Source organism: Dendropsophus ebraccatus, chromosome 9, assembly GCF_027789765.1.
Source record: "Dendropsophus ebraccatus isolate aDenEbr1 chromosome 9, aDenEbr1.pat, whole genome shotgun sequence".
Classification (NCBI taxonomy): Eukaryota; Metazoa; Chordata; class Amphibia; order Anura; family Hylidae; genus Dendropsophus; species Dendropsophus ebraccatus.
This window is the reverse complement of record NC_091462.1, coordinates 54,739,328-54,765,090: the sequence shown is the minus strand read 5'-3', so window position 1 is coordinate 54,765,090 and position 25,763 is coordinate 54,739,328. Positions and strand designations below refer to the sequence as shown.

The 25,763-nt window shown below is 43.9% G+C and overlaps 1 protein-coding gene across 24 annotated transcripts in view; it reads right to left on the bottom strand.

Annotated features, from left to right (window-relative positions):
* ABI2 (abl interactor 2) overlaps window positions 1-25,763 on the bottom strand; it is an 87,821-nt gene that overhangs the window by 36,704 nt on the left and 25,354 nt on the right. For 7 of the 24 annotated variants that reach the window (XM_069983380.1, XM_069983379.1, XM_069983384.1 and 4 more), the window contains exons 2-6: window positions 15,123-15,290; window positions 11,247-11,423; window positions 5,780-5,797; window positions 4,916-5,013; window positions 1,488-1,637 (exon numbers count right to left, since the gene is read on the bottom strand). In XM_069983380.1, the coding sequence (XP_069839481.1) occupies window positions 1,488-1,637; window positions 4,916-5,013; window positions 5,780-5,797; window positions 11,247-11,423; window positions 15,123-15,290 (611 nt within the window). The remainder of the gene's footprint in view (window positions 1-1,487; window positions 1,638-4,915; window positions 5,014-5,779; window positions 5,798-11,246; window positions 11,424-15,122; window positions 15,291-25,763) is intronic. The other 17 variants (XM_069983381.1, XM_069983385.1, XM_069983390.1 and 14 more) reach the window with 5 other exon arrangements.

The window sequence follows — 25,763 nt, the reverse complement described above, 5'->3', positions numbered from 1 at the left end:
TATTACCTCTTGGACCTGCGCCTGTTTTACCCGCCTTGGAATGGAGGAGGATACTGACTGTCTTTAATACCTGTGGGGATTAGTCGGAAGTGGCTGCGGTTCATTCACATGCTATCAGTAAGAGTTGTGCCTTACATCAGCACAACCTACTCAGGTAAGAGTTCTATGTGCTTACTTTCACCACTTCAGCCCTGTCTGAATTACGCTATGGAGCGCTGTCTTATATTTTGTTTCTAGTACTTGGAAAATGCAAATAGGGGGCGACAGTGTCACTTTAACTTATTTAGAGATATATAGAGATGAGAATTATTATGTGGTCTTCCCAACAGGCAATGATGGGGCTGGCTTTAGCTACCCATGTCATGCTGTGCTGGGGCATCATGGTATTAAAAGAGTTAAAGAGAGAGGATGCAGTTTGAAAGCTGAGAGTCAAGCTGTTGATTGATAAAAGATCCCATGACCCACATACAGTAATGAAATGTATGGATGCAGCAGAGCTGGGATGAAACAGATGACACTGCGCAATTTTACAGGTTGATAAATTTGGGCCTTGTAGCTATTTTACTAGTAAAAGGAAATGTCAGCACAAGAACTGTTCACCAACAGTGTCTAAAACTGGATTTCCATGGTCATGCACTCACAAGCCAGTCTAAGATCACTGTGCATAATACACACCAGTCACGGTTATTAACATGAAAAAGAATTGTAGCAGTCTGGACAATGGTCTTCTCTGTTGTTCACATTGATGCTTAGGTGTAAACACACTTTTCATTTTTCATTCAATAACAGGTACTGGCATTGGTACCTGGTGTATGTCTTCCTTACAGCAAAGAGGAGGCGTAAACTTGTTTACCATTACATTTATGTAATTGCCACTAATAGTTTTAACAAGCACAAATATCTGTACAGGGAAATAAGCAAAATGACATATTGGAAGGGGTTGAAATTACATGCTTTTGAAACAAGACACACAACATGTCCCCAAAGGAACAGACCTGCATGGCACTGGGTATTGAAGGGTCAACATAAAAACACATAAAAAAATATGTTGGTAAAACAGTGGTCACAAAACATTTCTTGAAGCACAGGCAGTGGCCAGAAAACTTCCTGATGCTCTGTAGTAGTGAAGGAGTTCATAAAAAAGGTGCAGATTTAGTATTTTTAGTTTTTCTCAAGAAACAGAAAGAGCACCACTAAGAAAATAAGGCCAAGATAGCGAGGCACAAATAAAAATAGATGGACTCATTTATTAGAAATCTTATTATTAACAGAGTCACTGAAGAACGTATACTATGTTAAAATGTGACTGTTCTCGGTAACTGATTATCAAACTCTAGACCAAATAATACGTTTAGTCTAAAGTCTGCTTTATTGGCTATTTTCCTTTAAATGTGCATTGGCTGAAAGCATCTTACTCCAGTAACCTGAATGAGTCTACTAATTTCCTTTACGACTAGGTCACCATCTCTTATATGTCTTACATATACCTGTATGTGCGGTTCCTCTGGTTGACTGAAGCTGTTCTAACAGGGCTCTGTTGCTGTGAGGGAGCCATGTTACGTGTGGGGCTGGGTACATAGTCATTTGGTACGACAGGGGGGCGCACAGGCTCCAATGTGCGATAGGGTGAGTGTCGCCTTCAAGAAAAACAAAAATAAACAAAAAAAAATAAGCCTCCAAATTTCATCCCAAAGAGTTGGGACATTAGGATAAAACCTTCTTCACCAGGAACCCCAGTCTTCTTCATGTGTGGGGTTTTAATGTGCTCCTAGGTATATACAATTTTGCAAAAAAACAATGAACCCCAAGTTGAAGACTATAGGCCTAATTAGAATCTCTCAATTGTTTTAACCCCTTCACTGCTACACAACTTGCAGAGCATTGGTTGAGACAGCAGGCAACAATAAATTTCACATTAAAAAAGGGGAAGGGGGGAAGCACTTCAAAGAAAGGACCTGCCACAGAAAAAGTAGTGGTGGATGACTTTGACAATGATCTGATGAACTGATTGGTCGACAAAAACTGCTGAAACTGTGTAAACACAATCAACAAATTACACTGTAGGGTCTTGTGATGTCAAAACAAACACAACGGAGGTAAACACACTACTGCATAAATAAATTAACCTTTCATTTATAGTAGAAAGTGTATGTTTAAAAGGTTGCCTATACATATTTAAAAAACTGCAAATTTCAGACAACCATCAAAATGATGATGCTGAGTCACAGCAGTGATAAAACAGCATATATATTTGTGTGTGTGTGTGTGTGTGTGTGTGTGTGTGTATATCCAGTACTGGAAACCGTCATATCTCTGTACTATCCAGTGCTGTATAGATAATGCAGTGGTAAAGTGTTAATATTTTATGCATCAGATATATATGATTTGTGTAGGTACAAGAGACACAAGGCTTCAGAGATAAAGCATACCTCCCATTTAATATTATTTTAAATTCATGCAGAACTACATTTAAAGTAACACTGTCACCCCCCCTTTTTGCATTATGACTTCTCTACACAGGTGTAAACAGGCTGGCCTAAAGGTGGGGCCTATGTGGCGATAACATCATGGAGGGGACAATGGTGCATCTGTGGGTGGGGCTAAGTGACGCTGTTGATGTAAAATATCACTTTTTACTTGAACAAGTATGATATAAAATAAGGTATGAAAACTGCTAAATTTACCCATTATACCTGTGTAGAGAAGTCAGAATGCAAAAAGGGGGTAACAGTGTCACTTTAAGCAAGGCTGCCATACTTCAAATAATACTTTATGATCCATTGTATAGACAGAGCCTTTGCTGGTGCAGCGAAAAAAGGAAGTAAGGTCAGAGATTTTCAGGGATGAGATCTGGCTGGTTGTTTCAATGTGGTTTTTAAAACAGCATCTGGTTTGCAAAATTGAGGAGAAGGCCCATGAGATCCCTCCCTTGCTATTCTATATTCTTACTATAATGCAGGTAGCATAACATTACTTCAGCATGTGCATAAATCCACAAGAAAATGACTGGGCAGAAGCCAGATCTCCTTCGATGTATGCCAGCATGGGTCCAAGCACAGGCATTTATTACCTGCTTAAAGGGGTATCACAAACACATAAAAAAAAAAAAAAAAAAAAAAAGTGTGCAGCCAGATGTTAGCTGAAAGTCATTTTTGGGCTGGCAGTGGGTTTTGCAAGCCCTTTCAAAAAACTATGAAAAATGAATGTGGGAATTATTTATGACTTCATTTTCAGCGGGTCCAGATTGTAAGGGCATACAATGAAGTACTTTATTTAGAGGACTATGTGTATGTTGCTTTACTTTCAGAAGCCACAGCATGGGGCAGGATCTTCAGGGAGCAGTTTATGTAAGGGTGGTATTACAGGGAACGATTATCGTTCGAAAAATCGTTAAATACTTCGGATTTGAACGATAATTGTTTAGTGTAATAGTAGACAACGATTAAACGACCAATGAGAAATCGTTGGTCGTTTAATAGTTTAGACCTATTTTTATCGTTGATCGTTTACAAATCGTTTGCATGTAATAAGACGTCATTCGGTCGTTTGCAATAGCGGCGAACGCAGTGGCGACAACAGGACGGACGCAATAACAATCATAAGTAACGATCATCGTTCCGTGTAATTGGGTGAACAATTTCAGGTTGTTCGCCATAGCTATCATTTCAGTTCATTTATTGTTAATCGTTGATCGTCGAAAAATCGCTTTGTGTAGTACCCTAACGCTTTATTTTCAGTCATATATCAGGGTCGGCTTCACTTTTAGTGGGCAAACTACGTGCCACTTTATTACCAAGGTACACTGTCTGTGACAACTGCATTCCACAGACACAGTGTAGAAAATTATTAATTTTCAGTGTAACTATAAGTAAAGACTATAAAGACTATGGGGGACATGTATCATGTGGCGTATCTTTTTTTGTTCGGCGGAAAGAGACGATTTGTGAATATTTTATCCGCAAATCGTCCGTTTTGCGAATAAAATATTTGCAAATCGGCTCTTTCCGGCAGGTACGCCAGGGGGGCGGGGACTCATAGTCCGCGCGATTCAGCATTTTTTTCACTTAAAGATAAGCCGAAAACCTACCCCAGCCCTCAGCTGGCGTAGGTTTTCAGCTGTGCGCACTAGAGCGCACAGGATTTATGTAAAGGCAATCCGCCTCTCCATAAATCTCCGTAGCGCCGGAGATGCGGGGACAATTTTAAGTCCAGCGTAAAAAACGTCGGACTTAATAAATGTCCCCCTATAGGTAAATACATTGGAGCAGGCAGAGTCAATCTAAAATTATATAGAGTTAACTACACCGCTGGCACCTGACATATACACCCTTGTCACTCAAGAAGGTGTACCCACACCCAGGAGTTTTTGCTCGGCCTGTCATACATACTAGCTGCAATGGAGGCTATGTCCACAAAATAAAAGCCATAGAGTATAGTAGGTGTGTGTAGGTAAACTCTGACCAATTTTAAAATTAAAAATCAAACAGGAGGTTGACATGCAAAGAGTAGGAAAACTCTTTACAGTTTCTTATAAAGGCACTTGACATTAAGTACCATCCCTACAATATTCATGGGGAAGAAAAAATACACAGTGCAAATACTTTTATTACAGACTGCACATTAGAATACTTCATGTCACTGTCAAGCAGGTACTTCCTTTTGTACTTAGAATGGGGATTAGTTACTTGCTAAAAAAAATTTATGCCATGCATTTGTATTGTACCATCAGCAATGAAATAAAATTATTAGAAATGATGACAATTTTTTACAACTAAAATTAATGTTTGTGATGTGGAATGAAAAAGAAATGACAATTAGAGTAAAATAGCAGATCTAATATCTACAGTAACACATGCTGTTAAAGGTATAGTGTTCTAGGCTTACTGTATCACCTATTCTATAACAAAATAGTTACCCAAGGGTTCCTTTGCCAGTCATTGGTGGGCTAGGTGGTTTCTGAGTTGGTGGTGTGGTGCGCGGCAAACCTCCCATCTTCATGTTCTGTGTACTGACCTGTACAAAGCAGAAATCATTTAGCCAAAGGAATATAACACTACAACATATTTACTTTTTAAAATGGTGAAAACGTGAATATGATGTTACGGCATTTTTTCTTAGATGGTAATTACCAAAGCAGTCTAACTTGGGATGGCTACACCAATATCTAGAGTGCTGTTTACAAACAAACAAGATATCATTGTGGCCAAAACGGACAATCCTGTGACAATCCTACATTATTCCTTGCCATCAAATGAACATTCCTTAATTTAACCAACAACATCCTTAATTTAAAAATTAAAAAAATAAATACATAAAAAGGCCACATAATGTCATGCTTCACTGTGTTAAGATACAACTGAAGACGTCACTAATCACTGTACAATTTGTGATCTAGGAGGGAAACAAGCAGCCCAATGTACTAAAAATCTAAACAACCCTTTCCATTGTTAACGTTGTTACCATGTCCTAAATCCTTAGTGGGCAAGGAATTAATGGAGAACAGACTGAACCTTAATAATACCAATCAAAAGGTTCTGTCCACATTGTGTTTTGACTACCAGAGCTGTGCCAGAACAACCACACTGTATACCAATTACCCCAAATAGACCCCATTGACATTCATGTGGTGCGTGGTGCATGGTTCAGGCAGCATGAAACTTCTGGCAGGTTAACATTAAGAAAGGTGTGTTAGGACATTTAGAAGCCATCCACATCCTTCCAGTCATACAGAACTAGCTGACCACAATGAATGTACACAAAGTTACCTTTAGAGTCTTACCTTAAATCTGAGCAACCACTTAATGTACAAAGGAGGCAAACAAAAAAGTAAAGAAAAAAGGCAACTAAGGTTTAATGTTATCATAAAGGACAATGCAAAACAAGTTTTATTAATTGATAACAAAAGTATTAAAGTCTAGCACAAAAATTACCGTAAATATCCTTTATGTAGGTTCTCAGTTTGAAATGCACATTTTCTTTCATCTGAGGTCAAAGTAAGTATACAAGTGCAAAGCTGTATGAGGGTATGTGCACACTACGGAACCCTGCTTCAGACGCTGGCAGCCTCGCGCATCTCCGCTGGCCTATAGGCTTCATTCTATGGTTTGCCAGATTAAGCATCCGCCCGAACAATGAACCCGCTCATTCTGGGATTCCGCAGTGTGGACATACACTAACATAGAAACTAGACAGACCTCTATACAGTGGTGGCCTGGAGTGTGGACACATTCTAAAATGTTCATGGCAGGGCTCCAGATGGCGACCAAAATGGTCGCCAATGCGACTGACATTTTGCAAATGGCGCCCAGATTTATTAATCTGGGCGCCATTTGCGACTGGCCCCGGCGGCAGCGCGCTGTCTCTTTAAGATGCGCGGCTGATGCGCGGCTGCCGGGGGTGTCCCGTCCTATCCCCGGCAGCGCGGCACATCAGTGAGCTGCCTGGGGCCCTGACTTCCGGCACAGGAAGCGCGCGTCAGAGACGCTTCCTGTGTCAGAAGTCACAGCCCCGGCGTACAGGGAGCTCACTGACGCGCCGCGCTGCCGGGGATAGGACGGGACACCCCCGGCAGCCGCGCATCAGCCGGGGACAGCGCCCGAAGAAGAAGAGGATCGCCGGGGGAGCGGGTTGTCAGGTGAGTTTGTGTGTTTGTTTTTTTTAAATATTGCTTAGCATAGAGGAAAGGGGGGGCTTTATAATGGGGGGAGAAGAGGGGCCATATTCAAGGGGGGGAGAGGGGGCTATCTATAAGGGGAGGGGGTATCTATAAGGGGGGGAGAAGAGGGGGCATCTATAATGGGGGGGAGAGGGGGCATCTATAAGGGGAGGGGGTATCTATAAGGGGGGGAGAAGAGGGGGCATCTATAATGGGGGGGAGAGGGGGCATCTATAAGGGGAGGGGGTATCTATAAGGGGGGGAGAAGAGGGGGCATCTATAATGGGGGGGGAGAGGGGGCATCTATAATGGGGGGAGAAGAGGGGCCATATTCAAGGGGGGGAGAGGGGGCCATCTATAAGGGGAGGGGGTATCTATAAGGGGGGGAGAAGAGGGGGCATCTATAATGGGGGGGAGAGGGGGCATCTATAATGGGGGGGAGGAGGGGGCATCTATAATGGGGGTAGAGGGGGTCATCCATAAGGGGAGGGGGTATCTATAAGGGGGGAGAAGAGGGGGCATCTATAATGGGGGGGGAGAGGGGGCATCTATAATGGGGGGGAGGAGGGGGCATCTATAATGGGGGTAGAGGGGGTCATCTATAAGGGGAGGGGGCCATCTATAATGGGGGGGAGAAGAGGGGGCATCTATAATGGGGGTAGAGGGGGTCATCTATAAGGGGAGGGGGCCATCTATAAGTGTAGGGCAAACTGGCTGCAGACACTGGGAGATAGATATATGCACAATTATTATTATCAGGGCCCCTCAGGTGTCTGTATTGTAGGGGGTCACTTGCATTAGTCACTAGGTGAGAGATATATCTATTTATATACACATCTTGTGGGGGGTCACTATGGCTGCAGTCATAAGTCTAGCTCAGTATGTATAGACTGTTGCAAGCTTTTAAAGGGAACCTGTCACCCCCGGTGCCGGGGTGACAGGCTCCTAACCCCCCGTTAGAACCCCCTATACTCACCTCATCGCGCCGGGTCCCGCTTCTGAAGATGGTCGGGTCACGGAGATCTCAGCCGCTGCAGCCCGGCGCGCACACTGAGAGATGAGTCCAACACTCATAGAGAATGACGGAGCGCTGGACTCTCCCGTCATTCTCTATGAGCGTTGGACTCATCTCTCAGCGCACGCCGGGCTGCAGCGGCTGAGATCTCCGTGACCCGACCATCTTCAGAAGCGGGGTGAAGATGAGGTGAGTATAGGGGTCTCTAACGGGGGGTTGGGAGCCTGTCACCCCGGCACGGGGGTCGACAGGTTCCCTTTAAGTTCAAGTTCAGAAGAGTAAGCCTCATTAAAAGGCTAGCCAAGTGAGTCAGACTGTATATGGTTGTCAGACTGGATATGGTTGTCAGACTGGATATGGTTGTCAGACTGGATATGGTTGTCAGACTGTATATGGTTGTCAAGTTGCAAGTTTCCATGTTGAACGTTTTCAAACTAAGAAAAGAAAGGATCTAAAGGAGGAGGAGGCTGCCGTGGCCTCTGCACACAGTAAGTCCCATTTAACATAACATTAATTTTACATGGTTTAAAATGTTGGCGACCAAATATTCTATTTGGCGCCTAAATTTTTCAGGTTAGGAGCCAATGGCTCCTAGGTACATTTTTTAGTCTGGAGCCCTGCATGGTTTTTCAACTCTGCATTGTCATAGAAAATGTTCTGTTTCACCAACTCAGGAGATCAGGAGGTACACTACATATATCTCAATTGTTTGTTTTTTTTAATTCTGCATCAAATACTCTTGGGCTGTGATTACACACTGCAGTACTGTTCCAAGACTGTTGCAAGACTGTTGCAGTACTACATAATTTCAGTGAAAGCACTGCAGTACCATGACAATGCTGCAAAGAGATGTGTGTAAACACAGCCTTATGAAATCTAAACATTTGCATTTAGTGTAAAATGACATGTTCTAGAAGCATGAAAATATGCAAAACACTGAAACACTTTTGTCCACCACTGTATTTTTGTCAGCATACATAAAAACATATACAGCTCAAAACAACCGTGCCTTTTAACTGTACTCATGATCCATTGTAGAAATAGTATATAAAAGTAAGTAGTGCGTGCTTTAGATAGTTTGTAAACTAAAACTCTCTCTCTTACACACAGATATAGAAAATTAGTAAGGCCTTAAAAGGGCATGCATCACCAATATTTTTTTTAACTTAGAAAAAAACATGTTTTTGGCTTTAATCTATTTCTATTATGTAGTGTTATGTAGGTAGAAGACCCTTGGTAGGTAGACTAATTGGGTCTCCACGGTGACTACTACAGACATATACATTATTATGGTGGCATCAAAATACAAAACAGGAAGTAAATATATGGCTTAGTGGCCCAAAAAAACTGCAGGCATCCCTTCTGCATGGCCTTAATATGCATAATCCCGATGTGCAATACATGACGGAAAAACACTCTAATGCCGAGTTGCTGGGGTGGATTTCCAGTCTCCTCTGCAACATGGGCCAGCATTCTGGAAGCAAGCATTGAGGCCCATTGTGGCTTATACCATAAATAGCGTCGGTGATTCTAGTTAGAAGGAAAAATCTGGCAAAATTTTTTATTTTATTTTTATTTTGTATTTTATTGCCCCCAAAAAGTTACATAATAATATACATAATAATAATATACAAATCCCCAATATACACTTATTACGGGAAATGCACATAAAATGCTTTTTCTCTGCACTTACTACTGCATCAAGGCTTCACTTGCTGGATAAAATGGTGATGTCACGACCCGACTCCCAGAGCTGTGCGGGCTGTGGCTGCTGGAGAGGATGATGGCAGAGGGACACAGGGCACTGGAGGGACAATGAGCATCTCTCTGCTATCATTCTCTCCAGCAGCCACAGCCTGCACAGCTCTAGGAGTCGGGTCGTGACATCAATATTTTATCCAGCAAGTGAAGCCTTGATGCAGTAGTAAGTGCAGGGAAAAAGCCAATTTATGTGCATTTCCTGTAATAAGTGTATATTGGTGATTTGTATAAGTTTTGGGGGGCAATACAATACTTTAATAAAAACTTTCGCCAAACTTCTCCTTTAAGCTATGGCCCCCTGAGGAAGAATTTGTTATGCAAAAAACACGAGAGAAAAATCTGCTTGGTGTTGCAATGGGTGAGAACTTCTTTAAAGTGACCCATGTACAATGACAGTGTGTGAGGCTTATTATTTTCTGTTATGAGAAGGCTGTACATGTTTATAGAGAATGCTTGCAATGGAAGTAAAATGCTGGGAATTTATGTCATACTTTGTCCTACTTTATGTGATGGTTTATGAAATATCCACCCTTATGAATGAATATTTGTCCATGCCTGGCTGGTACTTTGTAAGATCTCCTGGCACACTTAAAGGCCAAACTCAGAGGAGTGTGACCTCTGCTTGCAACACATTTAACATTTTCCACCGTAAAAATATCAGTGAAAGCTACACCAGCTCTGAGCTGGCATAGGTCTCACTGCGTGAAAAAGGAGAGGCACCACTTCACACAGGCTTTATGTATAGGCATTGAGGCATATATGTAGAGTCATGCTTGAGAAAGGCTTTCTGCTAAGCCAAAATGTTGCATTTGTGATGTGGAGTAAAAGAAAAGTTTTTTCTACTGAAAGTGCTGTCTCCTGCGTTTATTTATCTACATAAATCCAGTGGAGCCTCTGCACCAAGGGGACATTTTTAAGCGGTGGCGCAAGAAATTCCAGACTTTAAAAATATCAATGTTCACAAAAAGTCAGAAAAAAAAAAAAAAAGAAAACAAAAGAACGAAGCAAAGAGATCAATACACAAATATGAAAATTAAATTCAAGAAAAGAGAAAGTCACATTTAGTCTCATTTGGATTAAACTATTGGTTACACACATAATTTGAGGTTTGGAATAATATGAAGATATGGGAAATGTCTGTAAAGTATACTAAAAAATTATTATACATATCTACATCTAACAACCTAGCCATCTATAAAATACTATAACTCTTACACACTTTGATAATTCCACCTATAAGTCTGTAGTAAAGAGAGGCTGGTGTACACCGCCCATGACCAATCCCAACTTTCATTTTCCCCATTGCTTTGGTAAAATAAAAGCTACGCTCTGACTGATTGCTATGGGCAACAGAGAAAATCCTACTGCAAGACAGCTTGATAAATTTTCCTTTGTGTTGAAGTTGGGCATTCCACAACATTAAAGGGGCTGTCCAGGAAGCAGAAAAGGTCTCCCCTGTGCTGCTCCCTGATGCTCACTTCCTCTCTCTCTTCACTTCTCGAAGCACAGAGGCAACAATAGGCAGCTATTAGACATCACATGTGAGTGGTTTCATCCACATGTGATATTCGTGACGTGACATGCACCCATTCCCCCTCGTTTTGGAAGGTATACTTATACTGAGACGATCTAACAAAGGAAGCGAGTGCTGGGGAGCAGACCAGGTCAACCTTTTTAGTGCAATCAAACTATTGCTAGAAACAAAGCAGTTCTGAACAGATACAGAAATAATTCAAACAAAAATAATTTTCTTTCAAAAAGAAAAAAAAAAAAGAAATAGATTACATACAATCTCAGCCAAAATGTTATAAATACCTTCACACCGTGTCCAGTGTCATCAAGAATTGTATAGTCAATAGGCTTTCGAATGTAGCGAACAGGCCTCTCCAAATTAGCTGGAGCAATAATTTTGTGCGTTCTAGAAGTGTTTTTGTTAGTTGTCAAGATCCCAATTTCTCTTCTTGCAACTTTTTCCTTGTGGATATCCACTGTCTAGAAATTGTAGTAGTTTATTGCAAATTTGTTTAAGCTTGTTTACATTTAGAAGACAAAAACATTTGTTACATGCGCTTTGGTCATGAAAACATTAGGTGAAACACAGATATTGTACAATGCCCACCATTGAAGAGTAGCACGTCTTCCCAAGAATAGGTGTAAAGTATAAATAGATCAAGCTTTGGTTCAATGCCCCACCACTGATTGGGGCATGGATGGAAAATCTGCCCTAAATGTGTCTTCACATGTACAGTATTGCAGCGGATTTCATGCTGCAAGTTCCACAGCGAAATCCACTGCAATGCATTGTCCTGTTAGCCACCGCCTACTTAACCCACCACTGCCGGGCTAATACATTACACCTGTCCGTGCTACAGCCAGCTTCTCAGGCTCCCGGCTCCCTGATGTCCCGTTCAGCCAATCAGTGGCTTTGGCGGAACTTCAGGGAACCGTAGAAGCATGAGGGAGTGCAGACAGGTAATTTATTAGAAGCCCTGGGTTAATTGGGCAGGTGCTACATTCTAAAAGCGGAATGTAAATCCACTGCAAGAATGTAGAGCCATAGGGAATGACACTACAGAGTATTGCAGTAAATTTTGCTGCGGAACTTGCAGCATGAAATCTGCTGCAATATTGTACATGTCAAGGCACCCTAAAGGTAAAACCAGCCATAATAATCTGCAAAAATTTCTCATCAAAATCCACAGGTAGATTTGGATATTGCTCCGAGTTTCACACTATGTATGGCAATGGGTGAAGTGAGCAGTGAAAAACAACAGTTCTCTGACAGATCTAACATAATGGGATCAATGGCTAAATGTGCACAATGTTTTGTTTTGTTTTTTTTTATCTACATACACTGTACTAAAGACTGCACTGTCAACGCAGCTTAAATAGAATCTGTCATTAGAATCCATGCTGCATTTAACGAGTGCAACACAAACTAGTGATAGAAATACTAAACAGAACGGTGTATACATCATTCTGTTCAGCCGTTCTCCTCATAAGCAGGAGAATGGGCTTCATGCCCAGCCAATCCCTCCACCCTCCAGCTACTGATTGACAGCTGTCTTCCTATAAAAAGTATATATACACAGTATACATGGACAACTGCCAATCAGTGGCCGGTGGGTGGTGGGAGCTGGTGCTCATGAGTATTGCGGACAACTGAGCACATGCACATAATGGAGACGACTAGTGTGTGGTGCGGAGTCTTCAGTATTCAGAAGGATCTCTCTGAATTACAACCTGCAGAGAACAATTAAGTGATAAATCATTCTGTTCAGCTCCTCTATCACTAGTTTATGCTCCCCTTAGATAGGGCAGTAAAAAACCTACAGGCAGAGTCTCTTTCAATTGGCACAGTCATAAAAACAAAATTTGACACAGGGACATGTCAAAAGTTTAGATCTTAGAAATCTACCCACCAATCAGGAGAACAAACCAGGAGAATTGTGATGCAACGTAGGTAAAACCTCAAATGCCTAAGCAGTTTCATTATCTCTCTATGGGCTGCCTGAACAGATATGATTGACAGCAAGGAAGTGCTCGTATTCTTGATCGGTGTGTGTCTCAGCAATGAGACTCCCATGATCAAAGCTTTGACATGTCAAAAGTTTATTTTAACCCCTTCATTCCTCCATAGTGCTTGCATTTTTTCACCTACAGACCCATATGAACCAATTATACTTTGCAGTCACAGACTGCAAAAATAGAAAAAAAAAATGTGTGGTGAAATTGGGGAAAAAAGTTATTTTATTTTCATTTTGCAGAGTTTCATGTTAACACTGTTCACTCTGTAGTAAAACTGACATGTTATCTATGTTTGAATAAGTACAATTACAACGATAGGCAACTTCTATAACTTATTTTACCTGCTTTTAAAAAATTAAAACCTTTTAAAAAAAACAAAAAACTAAATGTTCTTAAAATTGTTCTATTCTGATCCTTATAACACTTTTATTTTTTTTGTCCATGGAACGATCTGATTTTTTGTGCCATGATCTGTACTTTCTATTGGTACATTGCTTGTGTATATGCGGCTTTTTGATCACTTTTTATTAAAATTTTTCTGGATGTGATGTGACCAAAAAATCAGCAATTTTGCACTTTGATGGGTTTTTATGCTTACATTGTTTACCGTGTGACATCAGGAATGTGATCATTTTATAGTTCTGCACAAGGTGAAATCAAATATGTTATGTTAATATGTCCATTTTTGACAGCGGCTTTTAAATGCTTACTTAGCCAGTGCAGCGATCGGGCCATGCCGGATAATAGCCACGGGCCCCGACTACTTATAGCAACCCATGATGACGTCCCTGGACGTCAAAATGGGTTAAGGGGTTAAAGAGGACCTGTCACCCCCCGTGTCGGGGTGACAGGCTCCCGACCCCCCATTAAAGCGCCCTATCCTCACCTGATTCAGCCGGGTCCCGCTTCCTGATCCGGTCGGGTCACGGAGATATGAGCGCCCGAAGCCCGGCGCACTCACAGGAGAGTCGGATGCCCATAGAGAATGACGGAGCATCGGATTCCCCATTCATTCTCTATGAGCTCATATCTCCGTGACCCAACCGGATCAGGAAGCGGGACCCGGCGGGATCAGGTGAGTATAGGGGGCTGTAACGGGGGGGTCGGGAGCCTGTCACCCCGACACGGGGGGTGACAGGTCTCCTTTAATGACAAGTATGCTTTAAAGCTAAATTTTCATGGAGCAAAGTACTTGCAGAATAGATACAGATTCCATTGAAAATCCACAAGTATAGTGCATACAGAGGACATTTTAACATATCCTTTTTTCTATGTGTTTTAAACTTTACACACACTCTGCATATAGATAATAATCAAAGTACACAAATATTTTCAGGAATGTGCATGAGCATATACCGTAAAGGAAATAATTATTTGATCCTTTGCTGATTTTGTAAGTTTGACCACTGACAAAGACATGAACAGTGTATAATTTTAAAAGTAGGTTAATTTTAACAGTGAGAGATAGAATATCAAAAATAAAATCCAGAAAATCACATTGAATAAATCTATTTGCATTTTGCACAAAGAAATATTTGATCCCTCTGGCAAACAAGTCATGTACCGTAAAATCCTGAGTGACAACCTCCTTCGCTTTGCCAGGACTTTAAAAACCTCATCAACTACTACAAAAAACGTCTGACTGCTGTGCTTGCCAACAAGCGTTTTGCCACCAAGTATAAGAGCGAATGTACCACTAGGTACATAGCTTGGTGTTTTTTTTTTCATGAACAGACCGGTCCTTTTTTTGAACCGCTGCCCGTTTCCCATACACGGCGTTGGTCAAGTACCGGCCAGGCATGATTTACTGGAGGCGGCTCCGCCGGCCCAGAGTGTGACAATCTCATTCATTCGCTCATCACACTGTTCATGTCTTTGGCAGTGGGCAAACTTACAAAATCAGCAAGGGATCAAATAATTATTTCCTTCACTATAGATTCACAATAGAAGAAACACAAATTCGTGGGATAATCTTTGCTTGTTTAGGGTAACAAGATGCAGATTCAAGATGTGTTTATCTCATGCGAAATGTCTAAGCTTGGCGAATACTCAGAGGGCTTCAGTTTATGAATATGACATGAAGTCAATAGGAGGAATCATTATCTGAATATAACGAAAAATTTGAAAATCATTTTTGTAAAGAAGAATCAGTACTGATCTCACCTGTGATATATGATTGATCGAGGACTCCATCCTCCTGAGTTGAGAAGCCTGAATATCCAGCATTTGAAGGACATTGTTGGCTAAGGTGTTGATGAGATAAGCCACACTAGCTAAGGACTGTGTTGTATAGGCTTTGGTTTCTTCTAAAGCTCTTTGCTTATCTGCAGACTAAACAGAGAAAACAATATGAATTAACAATATTTTGGGTAGCACTCAAGGGTCCTTTTAGACCGATATGGGGCCGTCTGTGGAAACAAGCAAGCACTAATAAGTGATAATGGTGCTCATTTGCAGTCCCTTTACATGTCACTAATCGAGCGTCTGGACCACAAGAAAGATCCGTGCATTTTTCATTTAAATATTTTCATACATTGCCATCAGCCGCACGTGCCATGTTTACCACAGAGAGATACATGGCCAGTAAATGAACATTTATATGCCTGCTCAAAAGATGTGATCAGCCGACGAGCGGGTGTTTTTTTCGGTTCCTCTGCTGATCGCTGGCACTTTTACCTGGGACAAATATAGGCCAAATGAGCATTTCTAACAACACTCGTTGCCAATAATTGCCCATTGTGAAAAAGCCCTAATGGTGCGTTTACACAGATAGATTTATCTGACAGATTTTTGAAGTCAAAGCCAGGAACAGACTATAAACAGGGAACAGGTCATAAAGGAAAGACTGGGATTTCTCCTCTTTTCAAATCCATTCCTGGCTTTGGCTTCCAAAATCTGTCAGATAAATCTGCCTGTGTAAACGCACCATAACGTCATACACGTACATGATCTATGGGTGTATTTTTTGCAGTTTCTGCTTTAGCTTTGCCCTTCGAGGCATGATGGGAATTGTAGCTTTGCACACCTCTTGATCTGCAAGCTTGATACCCCTAGGATAGAAGGAACAGGCTCCCACTGGGACCCCATCAGTAGCCTATATTTACAGGGTGCGTAGGTGATACCATGGCACCTAGGAGCCAAACTACGACCCCTAGGCTTCTTATGGATGTATTCCTCTTTGGCCTGTACTAGACAGACTGCTACCCAATGCAATTGGCCATCAAATATATTGCTGCTTGATTGGGCAGCCTACCATATAGATAGGTAAATTGCAAATCAGAGTACCCAGAGCTAACATACACAAACACAGAGAGAGCATAGAGACTTCTTGCTGATGCTGCCCTTCGTGGGATATGAATGCAGGATTCAAATAATGCAACACTACTAACTGTGATCCAATATGTCACCCCCAAAAAAATATCCCAGATGTTGGCCATTTTGTAAATTAATCCATGACCCCAGGATTATATAACATTGTGCCACGGTGTGTGCCACAGAGCTGACAAAATGGTCCATTTAACACGGATTCATTTCTTTCAACTACATAACACAAACACACACACTATATACATATATTATTTATATATATATATATATCCATAAGAATGAACGTACAATTTCAGGTCAGAAAGCTAGCTTATACTTTAGGGGCTTGCCATATTCGTGCTATATTGTTTATACAGGACATGTTAAGGTCGTCCAATCTACTCATTAAGAAAAACGCACTCAGTATGTCATTAATTAAGACGCAATCAATTAGCTCCTCTATAAAATCCCAGCACGGGAAGCTTTCAGGATTGTCTGCATGCTTCTTCTGTATCTGATGTAACACAATATATACCATTAATGAGAATATTGCCTCAGTTCAGGATCCTGGCCTGCTGCAACTGTCCTATTATTGCTACCAAATCTCTCTAAACAGAAGAGGTGTACTTTTTGCTCTTCACTATCCACACTCTACAAAAATTACTGTTACTATCTTTTGATTGTAGGAGCTGTGACTTTGGGACTGTCGATTTAGCTGGGTGCACACCTCCACCAGGGATCCATCCGGGGAGCTCAATCAGAAGTTCTGTTTATTTTGCAGGATCTGAGCAGATAAAAAGAATACTGAAAGCAGCATTTTTTTGTCTACTCAAATCCTGCCAAATAGACATTGGGATCTCTTGGGTATCCGTCTATTAGTTAGTGTTTGTTCTTGTACAGAACGCCCAGCTCCATTCTGTGATGCCAAATGAACACTCTTACTGGGCCAGAAGTGTGGACCTAGCCTATATATTCTTGCCTATATAGATTTGATACTTGCATGCATCAATTTCTATGCCTAAATTCCTATAGGATATACAGGTGGTCTACTTGTATGATGATTTGGCCAACAACAAAAATGCCGCAGTCTCCACAAACCATCCCAATGTCAGAAATTTAAGCGATCCAAAAGCTTGACAGAATTATAGTGGGGAAAAAGGAGAGCAGGCATAAGTTGTAAAGCAAACGAAAGAGGTTAAATGAGAACAATACTTCCCAGGATGGAGTAATGATATGAGGCTGCTTTGGTATAGTAAAAAAAAAATGCACTGCGAAAAAATTCAAACCAGTTCTGGCATTTGGATCTAACTCATTTGCTCTGAGGCTATTCTGTTTACACAACTCCTATTAAACGAGTGGTATAACTTACACCTATCAGAAATTTATGGGATATCCACTGTATATTTCAAAAGAAAAATCCCAGATAAGAATTCCACTTTGAATAAGGACAGGGTCACAGGTTTTCTTACGGGTGGGTTTAAACTAATCTGGGCGAATAAACTGCTGCTCGCACCATAGACTCCTTTCTATGGTAGGGATGCACGATGCACCGAAATATCGATACTACTATCGATATTTCGGGCCAAAAAATGGTTCGATACCAGGATTTCATGGTATCGAAACTTTAAGTTAAGCTGAGAACACGGTGGGCGGCTAGCTGAGCGCCGGCCGTGTTCTCTATGTGCCTCCCCCTGCCGTCTCCTCCTCTGCTCTCCCTCCCTCCGCTCCCATTGGCGCCAATTTCAAATAGCCGGCACTTAGCTATTGCTAGTGCCGGCTATTTAAGTATATAGATGCCGCTGTCACACTGACAGCGGCATCTGACCCCTCCTGAGCCCGCTCCATATACAGCGGGGGTCGGCTACTGTGTGTAACAGACCCCCGCTGCTGGTGTCTCTCTGATAACAGAGTCCGGCTCCGCCAGACTCTGTTATCAGAAAGATGATTTATGCAGAGGAGCCGGAGCTGCACGGAGGAGAGCGGCTGGAGAGGGAGAGCGGGAGAGGAGGACGGAGGAGAAGGCTGGAGGGAGAGCGGGAGGTCCGGGAGAGAGGAGTACGGAGAGGGAGAGCGGGATGTCCGGGAGAGGAGCCAGAGCTGCACAGAGGAGAGCGGCTGGAGAGGGAGAGCGGGAGGTCACGGAGAGAGGAGGACGGAGAAGGCTGGAGGTGGGGAGGATGAAGAGGTAGAGCGGGGGTCTGTGAGATCCGGGAGAGGAGGCCGGGGGAAGTGCAGCACATGTGAGGATCCAGCCGGCTGGCAGGTGGGGGAGGTGGCCGGGGCTGAGAAGAGCAGATAAGATCGGCTGTAGTGTGTGGGATCCTGTCTAACCTCCTCTTCTCTTCCTCCGCAATCTTGGTAACTGGTGCAGCAGAGCTATCTTAGTGGTGGGTGGTGCAGCAGAGCTGTCTTAGTGGTGGGTGGTGCAGCAGAGCTGTCTTAGTGGTGGGTGGTGCAGCAGAGCTGTCTTAGTGGTGGGTGGTGCAGCAGAGCTGTCTTAGTGGTGGGTGGTGCAGCAGAGCTGTCTTAGTGGTGGGTGGTGCAGCAGAGCTGTCTTAGTGGTGGGTGGTGCAGCAGAGCTGTCTTAGTGGTGGGTGGTGCAGCAGAGCTGTCTTAGTGGTGGGTGGTGCAGCAGAGCTGTCTTAGTGGTGGGTGGTGCAGCAGAGCTGTCTTAGTGGTGGGTGGTGCAGCAGAGCTGTCTTAGTGGTGGGTGGTGCAGCAGAGCTGTCTTAGTGGTGGGTGGTGCAGCAGAGCTGTCTTAGTGGTGGGTGGTGCAGCAGAGCTGTCTTAGTGGTGGGTGGTGCAGCAGAGCTGTCTTAGTGGTGGGTGGTGCAGCAGAGCTGTCTTAGTGATGGGTGGTGCAGCAGAGCTGTCTTAGTGATGGGTGGTGCAGCAGAGCTGTCTCAGTGATGGGTGGTGCAGCAGAGCTGTCTCAGTGATGGGTGGTGCAGCAGAGCTGTCTTATCGCTTGGTATAGCAGAGCTGTCTCAGTGATGGGTGGTGCAGCAAAGCTGTCTTATCACTTGGTATAGCAGAGCTGTTTTAGTGATGGGTGGTGCAGCAGAGCTGTCTTATCGCTTGGTATAGCAGAGCTGTTTTAGTGATCAGGCTATTTGGAAGAGCATAATTGTATTAATGATAATGACTAGTGACTATATTTCTACCCCTGTGTTTTTTATTGTTTTTTTTTATACTTTACTAAGTATCGAACCTGTATTGAGTATCGAAAAAAAAAAGTTAGTATCGGTATCGAACTCAAAATTTTGGTATCGTGACATCACTATTCTACGGTCGGGCGAATTCCACCCGACCATAGAATGGAGTCATGGCATGGGCACAGATGCACGCAGGCAAGCATAGGAGTCCGTGGCGGGTCATCCACCCGAATTCCGTAGTATAAACGCACTCTTAAGCTTCAGACGCTGTATGAGACCGGCCATTCCTCAAAAAAGATCATCCCAGCACTGACATGTAAGATTCTTGCGGCGCCACTAGGGATCCCGGACGGAGTGTATATCATGTGTATACACTCCAGCCAGGATCCCCTCAGCCTACAGCACTACGTAAGTACCGCAGAAATCACAGCTGTTGTAACAACGGCCATGATTTCTGTGGAACTTACGTAGTGTGAACATAGCCTTAGAGTGGAATTCTCACCAGTTTTTTTTTGTTTGTTTTTTTTATATATGGAAGGAGAAAACGGAGCAGTCATAAGGAACTCACAAGAACTCACAGGAAATGTAGTGTCAGTGTGGCTGGCAGGTGGAAGTACAGAGTGGGCAGATGAAGTACCAGCTCAGCAGGGACACATCTGTGGGCAGTCAAACATTCAAAGGGCCACCAGTAATGGGCCTATTCCACCGGTCGTTTAGAGGAGCAAACGAGCGCTCTCAGTGCTCGTTTGCTCCTCGGTCCCCGCTCGCTGCCGCCACTATTCAGCGCGGCTGCAGCGAGCGGGTGAGTGTGGGAGGGGGCGGCGGGGAGCTGCGGGGGGGCTGCCCGGGGGATCGCTGATTGTCCGGGCAACCCATATGATATAGCAGCGTCTGCTGCCGACGCTCCTATTCAATGGAGTGACGGCAGCAGATTGCTGCTATATCAGTGGCTTGTTTTTCAACATGTTGAAAGACAAGTGACTGCAACGATCAGCCGACATGAACGATGTCGGCTGATCGTTGCACTCTATTCCACGGGACGATTATCGTCCGTAGTGGCCGATATCGGCCGAATACGAACGATAATCGTCCCGTGGAATAGGGCCTTAAGTGATGGCCACAGGATTTGGTGTAATTTAGTTTTTTTTCTTTGAAGCTAGTCAGATAACCCCTTTAAACAAGCAGAGGGGTCTGGAAGATAGAAGGTTTCCAGTTTCAAAATGTCTCTTGACAGGAAACATTTTATTTTCATTGTATATAAAGACTAGATGAACAGATCAAAGTGAATAAGGACAGGGTCACAGGTTTTCTTTACTTTGTTCTGTTCAACGAAAATAAAAAGTTTCCTGTCAAGAGACATTTTGATCCTAGAAACCCCTCTGCTTGTTTAAAGGGGTTATCTGACTACAATATGTTCAAAGAAAAAAAATAAAATAAAATTACACAAAATCCTGTGGCCATCACTTACTGGTACCTCCTTGCATGTTTGACTGCCCACAGACCCAAGTCCCTACTGAGCTGGTACTTCCATCTGCCCACTCTGCACTTCCACCTGCCAGCCACACTGACACTACATTTCCTGGGAGTCATTGTGAGTTCCTTATGACTGCTCAGTTCTCTTTTTCTCTGCATAATCTGTGCACTAAAGAGTCAGGTCCCTAGAGAGGAGTCATGTGGTCTGAGGCCCTATTACACAGGATGATTATTGTGCAAAAAATTGTTATATCGTTTGACTTGAAATGATATAGTTTCGTATGAATGCAGGCAGCATTCAAAAAATTGTTGGTGTGTTGTTGATCCCATCTTTTGAGCTAAACCTAAAATCATTGTTAATTGTTCGCTGTAATTCCACATTCGTTCACTAATTGTTCAGTGTAATTCCACATCATTAGTAACGATCGTGGTAACAATCATGACTATCGTTCTGTGTAATACGCTGATCGATTGTAGGTAGCACTCATTTGCGATCGTTTATCATTAAAAAAAAAAAAATCACTTCTTCTAACAGGACCCTCAATGTGTGTGTGTGTGTGTATGTGTGTGTGTGTGTATGTGTGTGTGTGTGTGTATGTGTGTGTGTATGTGTGTTGGGGGGGGGGGGCTGCAGCAGTGTCCTGCGGTGTCTTCAGGTCCCCTGCTGATCAGACCACAGTCTCTGCCACATAATGTGAATTTGTTTCGGGAGTAACAGCCCGCTCGGCCAATCTCTAATGGCAACGCTGTCCTCTCAATGATTGGCTGAGCGAGCTGTCACTGCTGTGGCAAGTTCTGTGGAAGTGGCTGAGAATGTGGCCAGCAAGAAGACCCCCGGGGAGGGCATCAACACATAAATTTTTTTTAAAGCAACTCTGTACCCACAATCTGACCCCCCCAAATCACTTGTACCTTCAGATAGCTGCTCTAAATCCAAGATCTGTCCTGGGGTTCGTTCGGCAGGTGATGCAGTTATTGTCCTAAAACACAACTTTTAAACTTGAAGCCCCGTGCCAAACGAGAGTATTTGTGCCCTAACTTTGCACCACCCCTCCGTCCCTCCTCCCCACCCTCTTCATCATTAGGAATGCTCTAGGCAGATTGTCTCCTATTCCCCACCTGTGTCAGACCGGCACATGGGCTGGATTGTTAAGCAGCTGTGCAGTGTTCAGCATGGAGAAAATGTTCCAGTTGCATTCCTAATGATGAAGAGGGTTGAGAGGAGGGACAGAGGAGTCGTGCAAAGTTAGGGCACAGATACGCCTGTGCCAAACGGGAGTAAGATTAAAAGTAGCTTTTTAGGACAATAACTGCATCACCTGCCGAACGGACCCCAGGATAGATCTTGGATTAAAAGCAGCTATCCAAAGGTACAAGTGGTTTGGGCGGGGGGGGGGGGGGTCAGATCGTGGGTGCAGAGTCGTTTTAAGCGCTGGATAACCCCTTCAACACTGAAAACGTAAATAAAATGGTACCACATGTTTGATCCTTAGTTCATTAAAATGTCAGCAATAAGCTGGGTGATAGACCGCTACTTGTAGCATAATAGCTGCCATTATCACTTTTATAAATACTATAATCGATCTAAACAACCCAACACAGCTAAACAGTGTAGTAAGCTGCAAAAGATGTCACATTAGGGACTCACAATATTAGGTACTCAAACACATAAAACATAGGACCTGCTAAGAAAATAGACTACACTATACATGGTGCTGAGCACACTTTCCAACATGAGTGACAACGATTTCAGTCCAATGCCAGGAACAGCATTCATTTTACCCTTTCATTTTGGCAATAACAAGCAAGACAAGGTCAGCGATCCCCTTAGGGAGTGGATAGAGATTTCTTTGGAAGAACAATACAGGAATTCACAAATTAATGTTCACAATATACGTTCAATCACAGGATCCTAATAAGTCTCTAAACACCATAAAGTGGTTGTCCAGGAATAATCATTTAATTATATTTTAATAAGGCAGGGGATGGTGTAAATATAAAAAATAAGTCATATTCACCACCTCTAAACCCCTATTGCTGCCATTCCAATGCTCCAGGTTCTCGTTGTTGTGTAACATAGACCCCACAGGAACTGCCCAAAAAGCAAATCAGAGGGCAATTCCTGTGGGGTTTGTCACCATGGCCAAGGATTGGCAGAGCAAGGCAGTTCCTGTAGGGTTTACCTGTCACATGACCTCAGAGGGAGCAATGACAATAGAGGTCCTGTAGCACCAGAACGGTAGCTGTATGAGATCAGAGGAGGTAAGCATGACAAGTCACAAATGCATAACCCACTACACACTACAGGGCACTTGTGTGACCACTTTTACCCTGGAGACTGGAGGCACCAAACCCCCCCCCGCCCCCCCCCCCCCCCCCAGCATATGTACTACAACACCACACTTCCTACAACACGGCGCATCTCACTTATTTCTATTCTAGGCTGCAGGCTAAGAAGATTATAATATGGCTGGTCTGGGTGGCCATTTGGACCACACATTATAATCCGCTCCCACGTCTGTGGGCCAGAGTCCGTGCCATCTGTAGGCCCGCACATGCAGGATTTTTTGTGGTAAATCATTTTATTGAAACAGAAATAAAGTTCCAACAAGGACAACAGGATGAAATAGCATCCGACACATGAACACGTAAATGAGATAAAGTGAGCCCTGAGTACATAACAAGGAAACCAAAAACTGGGTGTTCCACGATCATAATTCTTGCCTCACATGAGAACAGTCCAAGAGATGAAGTCCAACAAGGGGGACCAGGTTAAGGCACTTTAGAAAAAGAGGAACACTGCCACCAGAGATCTGGTACTATGACATCATAAGGTATAATAACTAGTTGGGAAACTACTGAGAGATGTGGGCGAAAAGCTATCTATAAGCCGGAACACCGGCGAGTAAGACAACACTTTACATCACATAAGACATCACTGTAAGTCTAGTGAACCAATATGACCAAGAAAAAGTAAGAGAAGGTGAGATCGGGCATAATGCCCTTTGAGGAAGCAGAAAGAAAATAGAGACAGGAAGAATAGAAGCAGAAAAAGAGAGGGAGGGGGGTAAGAGGTTCAGTGGGGGGGGGGAGGGGGAGAGGGGACAGGGAGTAGGGGAAAACATGGAGGTCCACACCGCCTTGGCCTTACACTAACCAGGCCTGGAGATCCGGAGTAGACCTGAATGTGTCCCAGGCAAACCAAGTCCTATCAAATAGGCCTGGTCTATCGGAATCGTCCGCCACCAGCTCCTCCATACGTCTGATCTTGTTAAGAGTTTCAACCAGCTCCACCCTAGAGGGGGAACAGGACTGCTTCCAGTACCTCGGAATGACCGTTCTGGCGGCACCTAAAAAGTGCCGCAACAGGCCTTTCTTGACCAGGGGCAGAGAGCCCGGGAGGAGAGACAACAGGGCGATCTCAGGCGAGGCCAACACGGATGTAGTGATGTCACGATACCAGAATTTTGAGTTCGATACCAATACTTGATTTTTTAGTTCGATACTCAATACCAGTTCGATACCTCGAAAAAAAATACAACCCCCCCCTTATAAGATCAGCCCCCTCCTCTCCTGACATCCTCTGTGCTGCCGTGACCTCCCCATAGATCAGCACACTCCTCTCCTGACATCCTCTGTGCTGCTGTGACCTCCTCTATAGATCAGCACACTCCTTTCCTGACATCCTCTGTGCTGCTGTGACCTCTCATAAGATCAGCACACTCCTTCCTCTCCTGACATCCTCTGTGCTGCTGTGACCTCCCCTATAGATCAGCACCCTCCTCTCCTGACATCCTCTGTGCTGCTGGGACGCTGTGACCTCCCCTATAAGATCAGACCCCTCCTCTCCTGACATCCTCTGTGCTGCTGTGACCTCCTCTATCGATCAGCACACTCCTCTCCTGACATCCTCTGTGCTGCTGTGACCTCCCCTATCGATCAGCACACTCCTCTCCTGACATCCTCTGTGCTGCTGTGACCTCCCCTATAAGATCAGCACCCTCATCTCCTGACATCCTCTGTGCTGCTGTGACCTCTCCTATAAGATCAGTCCCCTCCTTTCCTGACATCCTCTGTGCTGCTGGGACCCTGCAACCTCTCCTATAAGATCAGCCCCCTCCTCTCCTGACATCCTCTGTGCTGCTGTGACCTCCCTATAAGATCAGCACCCTCATCTCCTGACATCCTCTGTGCTGCTGTGACCTCTCCTATAAGATCAGCCCCCTCCTTTCCTGACATCCTCTGTGCTGCTGGGACCCTGCAACCTCTCCTATAAGATCAGCCCCCTCCTCTCCTGACATTCTCTGTGCTGCTGTGACGCTGTGACCTCCCCTATAAGATCAGCCCCCTCCTCTCCTGACATTCTCTGTGCTGCTGTGACCTCCCCTATAAGATCAGCCCCCTCCTCTCCTGACATCCTCTGTGCTGCTGTGACCTCCCCTATAAGATCAGCCCCCTCCTCTCCTGACATCCTCTGTGCTGCTGTGACCTCCCCTATAAGATCAGCCCCCTCCTCTCCTGACATCCTCTGTGCTGCTGTGACCTCCCCTATAAGATCAGCCCCCTCCTCTCCTGACATCCTCTGTGCTGCTGTGACCTCCCCTATAAGATCAGCCCCCTCCTCTCCTGACATTCTCTGTGCTGCTGTGACCTCCCCTATAAGATCAGCCCCCTCCTCTCCTGACATCCTCTGTGCTGCTGTGAACTCCCCTATAAGATCAGCCCCCTCCTCTCCTGACATCCTCTGTGCTGCTGTGACCTCCCCTATAAGATCAGCCCCCTCCTCTCCTGACATCCTCTGTGCTGCTGTGACCTCCCCTATAAGATCAGCCCCCTCCTCTCCTGACATCCTCTGTGCTGCTGTGACCTC